Here is an 11,422-nt window from a genome sequence, read left to right on the forward strand (position 1 = left end):
CTATTCTGGCTTCCATAGCATGCTAATTTTGCTTTGCACGTATTATTTTGCGCATCAGTTGCGTCGGAGATAGTGACATTGCGACGCGACGACAGCGTCGCGGCCGCTCGAGAGAGCTTCTCGATATCGCTGGGAAGTCTGGAAGAAGCGGTCAGGTCCTTGGATGAAGCAACCGAAACGCCTACATTTGCGACTATAGGGAAGAAGCCGGCCGTGCCTAAGCGACGACCCGTTTCTATGAATGGTAAGTTATCGCCAGAAGGACGAACGAAGGAAGCCTGGTGACGGTAAGGTACCGTGTGTATAAAAAAGCTATATTTTTATTTGAGGTAGACAGTTGTAGCTTTATAAATCGTTATTAAGCTTCTTCATTCAAACCGGATTAGTTAGTTAACGAATTGATAAACTGAAGTGAAAAAGTTTCTATTGAAGTTAAGAGATCTTCAATTTAAAAAATATCACTTTGTTTTCGTTTTCTGGAAAAACTTAACAATAATTTGTTTCTTTTATTATCATTTTTGCTTATTATTATAAATTTAAAATTTGTGAGCGTTCTTCTTGTAAAAGGAATAAAGCAAGTAAATATTATATTCTTAACGTCGGGCGCCCATCACGAAAGGAACTGACGCACACAAGGACGTCGGTAAATGTTATTTTGTACTTTTAAAGGTTATTGTCTTTTAATATTGGAAAATTGGAGACAAAACAACATTTTAAAAAAATATCACAAGATAAAACAAAAATTCTGCAAAAAAACGGTTTTCGCAAACTATGCCTTTTTGTTCTTTGCTGCCGTCGATATAATTAACGACTCTAAGCACGACAGTAACACATAAAAAAATGTTATGAAAATGACAATACAAGTAGGAATGATTAAAAAAAAACATTATTTACCGGATTGAAGCTGTATATTATTAACTTATAATTACTTTACGTAATTTTAAATTTCTCCCGACGTTTCGCGTACTTTACAGCGTAATAATACATAGCATCAATCTGGTTAAAAAATGTTTTCTTTCGATGTGTAAAAGTTATGTTAATAAAAGACAATACTAAGTAGGAATGATACTGACTCAGTGGGACTATAACGTACTGAAATCATTTATCTTTTTCAAACTGTTTGGCCTTTTATAAATAATTGATATTATAAATTCCAGCGGCTCCAACGGTTTGGTCCCGCCGTGGCTCATCAAGTTCCGTGGGCAAACCGCCACCGCCTGTCAGAAGATCTTCATCCATCTCAAGACCTCAGAGACCTTACATTCAGGCAAGTCGGTTCTGTTTAAATATTATTGAATTTAAAATTGAAATAAGCTAAAATGTCTTGATAATTTTTGGGTCCTTGTCAATGTCATCAGAAATATACTAAATAAAAAATCTTCAGTCACCGTGACCACGCACGCTGTAAAGCACGCGAAAAGTCGGGAGAAATTTAAAATTATGTCAAATAATTGTACGTTTTAATAATACAAAGCTTCAATCCGGAAAAAAGTGTTTTCTTTATCACATTAGTTTTCAAACAATAACAAAATATCAGAGTCAGAAGGACTGTAATGGTTTCTTGGGTCTGTTAAATAATAAAACAACCTCCACTGTAGTTTTTCCAATAATTTTGGACGTTAGGAAACCCTTGTAGGAAAATGTGTCAGGTTAGTGGTTTTTGAACCCACTTGAGTACGTAAATCGACCTTAGTACAAAAATTGTGGGAGTGCACTCCTATCTAGGCATACATTTGCGCTACATCTCGCTCGAGGCCAGTTTCATATTTTCCGTGGAATTATGTAACCTAACATTGGTTAAGTTACATGTTTATCTTATATACACTAAAAGTTGTAAAGAGAGTTCTCTTTTCCGATGATTAAAATAAAATTCAAAATACGTTTATTCAGTTTAAATTTTACGCAACGTAACGTTTACTAAATTCGCGAAACTACCAAGAGGCCTTGTAGTAAGAAAAATAAAAAATATTTTCTGTGATTTACCACTATTACACACATAGTTCACTTCAAAGATAACAAAACAAATTATAATAATATAACTAGAACTATTGCATCGTGTTTTTGTCTTCTAATTAGTCATTAACTATGTAGTTTTTTTTACCTTTACACATTAACGTTTCTTTAATGTCAAATATGTTTTGAATAAGTTCTGATATTTTACTAGGAATCATGTTTTAGCAGCGTATACTTAGGCCCATAAATGAAGTATTTGTTTACAATATCCAATAACATACGTGTCATTTAGATTTGTGAAGCCTTAGATAAGTCTAGTTAGGTTTTGTTAGCCCCCCCCCCACTACCCTTAACTTTATGTTATAAGCTCATGTTTTAAAAAATCAAAGCCAGTTGACACCCATCTTCAAGCAAAGCGTTTCATTTAACATATATCTGAATATATCTACAACAACCGCCATTGAACGTTTGAATGAATGATGTTCTAGTTATATATTATTTTCATTAATCATGGTAACATTAACTTACAGAACGTTCAGAATCAAGTGAACTCTAACGACGCCGATAACTTGCCTCCACCTCCGGCTTTCCTCTTGCAGCCTGATCATGACGCAAATGCTGGTAATATTCTAGTCTAATTCTTTGTATGGTGTTTATTATCATTATATACAATATTTTTGTTATGATTATTGAATCAGAAAATATTAAGTCATGAGGCTTCAAATAAACATTTTTAGTTTGTAAGTTATAAAACTCAAATATTTAAAAAAACACACACAAAAAAATGTGACGCTACATCCTTTTTAGGTTCGGGCCTCAGATTTCTGTATCTGTTTCATGATCATTTGTTAATTGAATAGGCAAGTCGGTGATCAGCCTTCTGTGCCTGACACACGCCGTAGACTTTTTGAGTCCAAGGCAAGCCGGTTTCCTCACGATGTTTTCCTTCACCGTTCGAGCACATAGAAAGAAAGTCCATTTCTGCACAACCGGGGATCGAACCTTGTAGGTTCGGGGATGAGAGTCGCACGCTGAAGCCACTAGGCCAACACTGCTCATAAAAAATTATAAATCCCATGAAAATTCTTGTTAAAATATTCGTTAATTAGTCTAGAAAAATTCCAATAACATATTTTATTAATCAAAATTATTATATCCGTTACACTTTAGACTTTGACAGAAATAATTCGTCATAATTTTTTTTCAGCACACGCAGGCATAAATGTAGCAGAAACGGTGAAACAGTTGACGGACTTAAAACACATGCCGGCCTCACCTGGCCTCTTACGACGTACAATTAATCAAAATGTCCAAAATCAAAATTACGATAACCAATTGAGCACGTTCCATCAAGCGAAGAACAATTTCAGTGGGAATTTGAACCCCATTTACGGGCAGACAGGGCACAGAATTGTGGAGTTCGAGAATTCTGTATACGCCAGGAAGAACAGCTTGAACAGCTCGCATTCGGACCTATTTAGAGATGGACATACGGGTGAGTTCTAAGTTAATTTTTTTTTATATCGGCTTCTAACCTGTACAGTTATTGTCGATATTTGATAATGTGTGCAAAATTTTGTTTTTTTGGAAACTTAACATTTCGAGATGATTTTTTTTTATCGGTTTAGTAGTTTTTGAGACGCGTTTCTGGAGGGGTTAATATAAAATAAAAGGTACATCCGTGACCAATAGTGACAATTGTAAAGGGGCCGTTATTCCGTGTTACGTTATTACCGTTACGTTAACAGTAATTATTTACTTTTTTACAAAGTCAAAGTCACAAATCATTTATTCATATAGGTAATGTTTTGTGTAACACTTATGAACGTCAAAAAAAAATGAAATGCTTCTAATTTTACATTAACTGCCAGTTCTCAAGTCAACTGCGTAGAACGGAAGACAAATCTGGCAATAAACTCTCCGCCACTCTTTCTAATCGCCAAGTTTTTTTGTGTATTACACAACGTTTGTAAAGAGCTGCAACCATCACACCATGTTCCACATGACATCAGCAGGAGGCATGGTGAAATAGGAGCACGCACTTACATTCTCGCAAATACATAGTCGAAATAATTAACATCACCGCATACATGAATTCAAGTACACCTATTACCCACACATTGTCTATGCTTGAAAAGGAAATGCATTTTCGAAAATTCCTACAAAAATTAATACGTTTATGTACTATTATTTTGAGAGCTTTCGTTAGTGTGCCTTTTCAAATAAATAAATAAATTTAATTAAACATACTTGTTTATTTATACTGTCATTGAAAAGATCCAGTCACAGTTAATCATGTGCTAAGTAGCAAAATATAGAAATAATTACAATTTTAATTTAAAAATAATTAAAATCAAATTTTATTAAAACAATTTAATTTGCAATAATAAAATAAATTTACAATACTTATTTTATTACATATTCAATAAAATTAGTACACGTTTCACAATGTAATAATTAATAGCCATATCCAATCCCCGATTTCACTGTTTAAGTTGAAATTGCTAAGCGTTTGAATATTCGTACGTTTATTTACGTATACTGTACGTTAACTAGCGTATACTGTTTGTTTAATTGTTATTTTATTAAAAAAATTGTTAGCTGTAGTATTACGAAATAAATAACATAACCCATAGTGCAAAAGCACCAAAGCATCATGAGCGCATCATACGCACCTTTACGTACATACTTTTACACCATTATACAACACAGGCAAATTATGTATTACTTAGTTAACTTTATTGATTTTTTTTTCATTCTCTAAATGTTTAAACATTTATGTAAATATTATTTATTCCATCTTTGGCTATATTTTTAGTCCAGTTGTTTGTTTTTAATTAATTTTTGTTAGCTGTGGTATTACGAAATAAATAGATATATCCCGGAAACTCAAATTTTTCAAAAAGTCTCTTAAAATCTGCGTACATCCCTTTCTATTGTAGATCTAGTACAATTGAATGTATATATTCCAGGCAATATGTATGGTGAAATCAAAGAATCTCAAGCCTCAACTCCGTCTACGCCCAGCGTCGGAGAGAACTCCTTCACCAGCTTTGGGCCCAGGGTTCATAACGACTCTCATTATGGTCAGACAGGTATATAAAATCGATAAACCTCGCAAGTGTGTTGCCGGCCTTTCAAGAATTTGTAGTGTTTTCTTGAAGGACACTAAGTCGAATTGGTTTGTGGTGGTGCTGGTATATATGGTATGCATTTGACTTTCATTTATATTTATTTATTTGGAAATTGTTTACTCACTCGAGTGATTCGCATAAACACATATTATATTTATATTCGCATAAATATATTTACTTATTTCCAACACAAAAATATTGAATATTTACAATATTGTTACGTTACGCTCTAGAAAATGTCGTAGATTTCTTCAAGGGTTTATTTTTTGATAAATCAATGAGCAATTTATGAACACAAATTAATCGCAAAAATGCACTTATTACACACAAAAACTAACTGGTCGTGTTTCGGCCCGCTTATATATCCCTGGGAATAATCTTAAAGAATATTTGAGAACTCACTAGACGGGATTGCTACTGAGTAGCGATTGCTCAATTCTACAATTTCATTTACATTACAAATACATTTCTGCCGTCCTTGACCCACACCTAGAAAATTCCGTCTAGAATATTCCTTCATCTAAGTATATCTAATCGTGAAAACTCCTGAAAACTGCACAACTTGACTACATGTTCTGAAACTGTCTGAAAAAATGCTACAGCTTCCTGAAAACTAGGGTAACATTATGCAAATTACAATTTTTTTATATGTAATTATCCCTTGAAAAGTTCTCTAAGTAGTGGAAAAATCCAGACACATTCCAATCGATCCGTCTTCGTAACAAAATTCTTAATCTACATGGTAATAATAATAATAATAAACAATTGAGAAATAGAAAACTAAAATAAATTTAAAAAGTTTCGTCCCTGTGGCAGTGTACCTTTGATGCTGGCAGATTTTTTCTTTTTATTCGTTTTCTCTGATATTTGTGTAATTTTTTTAGACATATCATTTATCACTAACAAAACACACACGAACAGAAACATAAAATAACAATGATCAAAAAAATAATTTAAAAAAGAATAATAATAGAGAGATAACATTTTTTTTAAAGAAAAAGGTTTAATTGTGTAATGCGTGTGTGCTGCGGTTGTGGCTCAGCATTGTGTTGAGGAGCAGATTTGTTCCACAGCGCTGGTCATTCTGCCAGAGACCACAACAGCTAGTTTGCGACTCAGTCGTAAAAAAACAAATAAGAATCTAATACTCGATATATATATCGAAAAGTTAGGTATGTTGTGATTTCGTATGATAACAACTTATCAACCAAAGATGTCTATTGTCTCTTGTTATACTTATATACATTTCATTGAAGTGGGTATGCCCAAGATTTATTCCTAAATTTCATTATATAAGATTGAATTGCAGAAATCAGAAATTGTTGCAGGTTTCAAGTTGAAGCAAGAACCCCGTTATGGCGGTATTTACGCGCAGCCCGGCTCTACTCGCTCACACAGCGCAGACAGACACGCCGCTAGTAAGTGCTTACGTAACTTTAGATTTTGTTAACAATTATATAGAAAATATAGCCTTTTGTTAGTACGGTTTTGTAACCATTTCTTGTATGGTAATAACATTTAACTTGAGTTAAGTTCGGTGGCCGTTGTTGTATATATGTTTACATATATGTCAAATAAAACGCTTTGTTTGAAGCTGGGTGTCAACTCGTCAACAACAACAACAACGGCTTTAATCGTTTCAAACATGGACTTATAACTAACTTAAAATTAGGGGTAGTGGGATGGCGACGCTAGACTAACAAAAAACTAACTTGACTTATTTGGGTTATTTAGATTTAAGAACCCTTCGATACACTTATCTTTTTGACGTGACAACGTCTAGTAAATTTATGAATGCATGCGCGAATAAGCATGACTCATTGTCCGGTTACGCTCATTGGCAGCGCAAGCGTACAATAAAATATCTATCTCTTAGTCTCGATTGGATCAATTTTATTCATAAAACTAAGCAATCATTTCATCAATGTTTTGTTTTGACGTTGTGCCGTTAAACTATCGTCCGTTAACCGACTTTTGGCAACCATTCCTTTTTATTCAAAGTGGCGTTTGTGTTTTGGATGAGCCCAAAAGCTAAGCAATAATGACACTTATGGTAGTCGACCTATTTCACATTATCGGAAACGAGAATGTTAAAATACAATTTATGAGTGTGGGAAAAACTAAAGGGCTTTTGGCTTCAAGTGAGCGATAATTGTTGATTACAATTAACTAAAATAATAAACTAACCAATGTTAGGTTACATGACTCGTGGTTCAACATTAATTAATTTTATAGCAAGCGGTTTAATCGCGAGTCTAAGCGCCAAGCTGGGACCGCAGCTGTCCCCTCGAACGGGACGAAGGGCGATTTCCACAATCACACAGGCGGACGGACATAAACCAAAAGGTAAGTTTGAATAGGGTACATAATTAATTCAGTCAATGGAAAACATTAGGAGCAGTGTTGGCCTAGTTGCTTCAGCGTGCGACTCTCATTCCTGGGGTCGTAGGTTCGATCCCCGGCTGTGCACCAATGGACTGTCTTTCTATATGCGCACTTAACATTAGCTCGAATGGAGGAAAACATCGTGAGGAAACCGGCTTGCCTTAGACCCAAAAAGTCGGCGGCGTGCATCAGGCACAGAAGGCTGATCACCTACTTGCCTATTCCATTATGAAATGATCATGAAATAGATGCAGAAATCTGAGGCCCAGACCTAAAAAGGTTTTAGCGCCATTTTTTTTAATAGATATATTTTAATTTTCGTTTGTATCACAAATGTCTTGTTGTAGTTTTTGATTGACAATCATATATTATTCAAATATTTATCGTCAGCCACTGTACAATACCTTTTTTAAAGCGGTCCCGGCAGTGATACAGCCGGCGTTCCTAGACAAGTTGTCAGCCACGATACAAAATCAACGACGCCAGTTATCCACAACCAGAGCCAGCACCGTCAGGGATCTCATCAACACGCACGCGCAGGTATGCTTTCAAATCTAATTTTTTAAATTTTTTACTTCCTAGCTGTGATTTAGACAAAATCTCAAAAACTAATGATAGTAATTGATTTTATATTTATAATCAACTTAACTTAATTGATTGTACAAATCAGACGAAAACTAAGATTTACATTGATATTGTTTTTTTTATAAATTTTTGATGAACTTAAAAACGTTTGCATATTAAAATAATCGCAAATAGCCTCTTAACAGGAATACGTCGAATTAACAATAATCCTGTATAGATGGTAAAGTCCTTAAATACGCAGTTCTGATGAATAAGTATTTCACTTGTTTTCAGCCGGACCCGCGCGTCTGTCACACGTCACTGATGGAGCAAATAAAGCGCGGTGCAACACTACGCAGGAACAAACTTTGCAACGATCGCTCAGCGCCTAAGATACGTTAATATCGATATATCACATCACTATTTACAGATTTTATTCTCAGCAAAGCAAAGTTTTTATTTTGTAGAACAAAGTTTTTAATTTAATTCAACAATCCAACCTTTAAAAACGATGCGTTGATGTAACAATTCGTAATTTATTCCTGGAATTCAGTAGACAATATAATCGATTTAGTGAATCCAAAGACGAACAGAAACATAGAGTTGACACCTGTCAACTGTCAATGGTTTGACAGATCGATTTTTACGAACACCTCGAGCGAGCTAATTGTATATTGTATCACATACGCCAAACTTGTATTTATTATGTCTAAATGTGATTACGATCGGCTGTCTCTTTCTAATTGAATAATAAAGAAGGAGATAGCATTATGTTAATATAATTAAACTAAGTTAATGGAATTGGTGTTTTGAACTTTGTAAACTGAAAATAACAGTTTAACCATTATTTCGTATATGATTTATTAATTGGTTAAAATTTAATGACGAAATATTGAATTCAAATTTATACGATGTTGAATGTACTCGAGTAATGATTGACAATATAATTAATTCAAGTTTGACATTTATTAAAACTTGAATGACACGAAAAAAATCACAAACAATCTCACGTTGACAATATGTATTAATAACTTTTACATTCTTGTATATTGAAACGTCTATTTACATATCTGTGTCTATATCATATCTATAGAGCGTCCTTTAATATAACATACACTATCGCATGCTTTAACACCAGCATTCTTAAGACAAAAATAGCTTTGCCGATTGCTAAAGGTCTCAATATTTTACTAACGTTTCGTAGTCTTTTCATGAAAAGAAAGCCTAAAAGTCGTCGCAATTACTATTCGTATTTTGGATATAGATGTTCATTCCATTCATTTCAATCATACATACACACGAACAGTTCGAACTCTGGAAGCGTGTTGACGTGTATACTTGCGTTTACGTGTTCTAATTTCAAATTACAAATTTCACTAAACACTAAATTCGAATACTACGATTACTTTTACTATACGATATACGTTTTTGTGCTAAGAATGCGGGTATCAAAACAATTGTATAGCTTTTGTAAAAATATTGTCGGTGTTTTGAAAAATTTTCAAATTTCTAAAAAGTTTCTACTGTCCATAAAATTTGCCCGTTAAAATCTGATCTTAGGCCCGTATAACGTCCAGACTCAAGATTCAAGAGCTGTCATACATTTGACAATACTCAAAATGACTTGGGATATGACCAATTGGAGTACGGGCTTAAGTCATGTCAAACCAGATTTTTGATATGGGTTTGAATTATGTACCAGGCGTGCATAGCCATGAATTTCAACGTTAGACTAATAAAACTGTCCATTATTGTAATCTTTGTATGATGTTATTTCGAATTGATACTAAATTTCGTCTAAATTGTACAATTATTATACAAATTGTGTCAAAATAATTTTATATGTAGAATGCTCATATCAAATTTATTTAGAACACATCGTGTCCGTACGAAACGTTTATCCCAAATATTTACTTCTGTTAATATATGTGAATTCTCAATACAAATTGATGGATTTAAACGACTTATCAATTAATTTCCATATACCCTCTTTTTCATAAAAAAAAAACCTAATTTAATTACTATAACGAATGTATTGTTTTTTCATCACAGTATAATCACAATTGGATAGAATGAAACAAATTATTTTAATTAGTTCAATACTATTTATTTTTTATGAATAAGAGGGTAGTCGATCGATGTTGTGTCCTAAGCAAAGATCTTTATTTCCAATTTAACTAAAAAATAAATATTAGATAAAACAATTATAGAACGCTAATTTATTTATTATTTTTTTACGCGAATAGTTTAGTAATAGACAACGTTCCTTTACAGCTGTGGCTTCATTGGAGACTTGGTAAAATTTAACTCATATTGCAGTAACTGGCATGCTTTGAAGTTCATATATATATTTGAAACTTCAATTACTTTTCATAGTTCTCAGAAATTCTGAAGTTTTGAGTCATACTTACTTTCTTTGTAGAACCGGCTGTAGGGTTAACAAGAAAAGTTCGTACCAATTAAAGGCCGGCAACGCCCTTGCGAGTCTTCTGACAATGTGAGTGTCGGGCAGTGTTATATCACTTAACATTAGATGATCGGCCGAAATACATTATATCATATTTTATTAAGACAAGGCTCAGAGACAAGTCAAAGCCTTAATTATTATTTTTTTAATTCAAACTTTCTTTTGTTTAAATTGTATCTCAGTTATATTGTCAGATATAATATAGAGTGGTTTGATACCACCTAAACCCATTTTCATCGCTCTGCAATACTTGTCTTTGAACATCATCCTAACAAATCCACACTTTCAATTGTCAAACGATACTGACAGATGAAAGCATTAATATTTGAATTTGTCTCTGAATCTGTTTAAATATTTTGTATGAATCACGATTAAGTTAACTTATATTCTATAGAATTAGAGCCCCCAAGTGAAGTCGTTGCCTAACGCATGTTTATATGTACCCGTGTAAGTGTATTTATAACATATCTTTGTAAATCTACGGTGAATGCTTTGGTAGGTTTAGGACAGGTTAGATTAGATTGATTGCGCATGTAACTGACAGATTGAAATAAATAATGTCCCTAAATGTTTTTTATTTTATTATCCTTACCATTACACTTCGGTTTTAGCCGCGTTCATTTGTGACATTCGCGATCAATGGCCTATCAAACACACGAGTTCTTTGATTTGAAGTAACAGTTCTTGTTTTTGCTTGAATAAATCTATTATACTTAGCAGTGTTGACGTAGTTGCTTCAGCGTGCCACACTGTTTTGGAGTTCGTTCTCAATAGACTATTTGCTTATGCACACACATTGGCAATTAAAAAGAATCGAGGAAAGTTTATGGCCAGGTCTTTTTCGTTCTACGCCCTTGATTTGACAACTGGCAGTGAATGTAAAATTAGAAGCATTTCATATTTATTTATTTTTTGACGG

At 33.6% G+C, this 11,422-nt stretch overlaps 1 protein-coding gene across 3 annotated transcripts in view; it reads left to right on the forward strand.

Moving 5' to 3' along the window:
- Window positions 1–11,071, forward strand: part of LOC123710647 (protein MTSS 2) — a 141,518-nt gene extending 130,447 nt beyond the window's left edge. For 2 of the 3 annotated variants that reach the window (XM_045662679.1, XM_045662680.1), the window contains 9 exons: window positions 59–244; window positions 1,158–1,267; window positions 2,484–2,574; window positions 3,161–3,448; window positions 4,926–5,048; window positions 6,416–6,505; window positions 7,323–7,433; window positions 7,888–8,012; window positions 8,331–11,071. In XM_045662679.1, coding sequence (XP_045518635.1) covers window positions 59–244; window positions 1,158–1,267; window positions 2,484–2,574; window positions 3,161–3,448; window positions 4,926–5,048; window positions 6,416–6,505; window positions 7,323–7,433; window positions 7,888–8,012; window positions 8,331–8,438 — 1,232 coding nt within the window. In that variant the 3' untranslated portion in view covers window positions 8,439–11,071. The remainder of the gene's footprint in view (window positions 1–58; window positions 245–1,157; window positions 1,268–2,483; window positions 2,575–3,160; window positions 3,449–4,925; window positions 5,049–6,415; window positions 6,506–7,322; window positions 7,434–7,887; window positions 8,013–8,330) is intronic. The other variant, XM_045662681.1, reaches the window with a different exon arrangement.
- Window positions 11,072–11,422: the final 351 nt, after the last annotated feature.

The sequence above is a fragment of the Pieris brassicae genome, chromosome 6 (genome assembly GCF_905147105.1).
Source record: "Pieris brassicae chromosome 6, ilPieBrab1.1, whole genome shotgun sequence".
Taxonomy (NCBI): Eukaryota; Metazoa; Arthropoda; class Insecta; order Lepidoptera; family Pieridae; genus Pieris; species Pieris brassicae.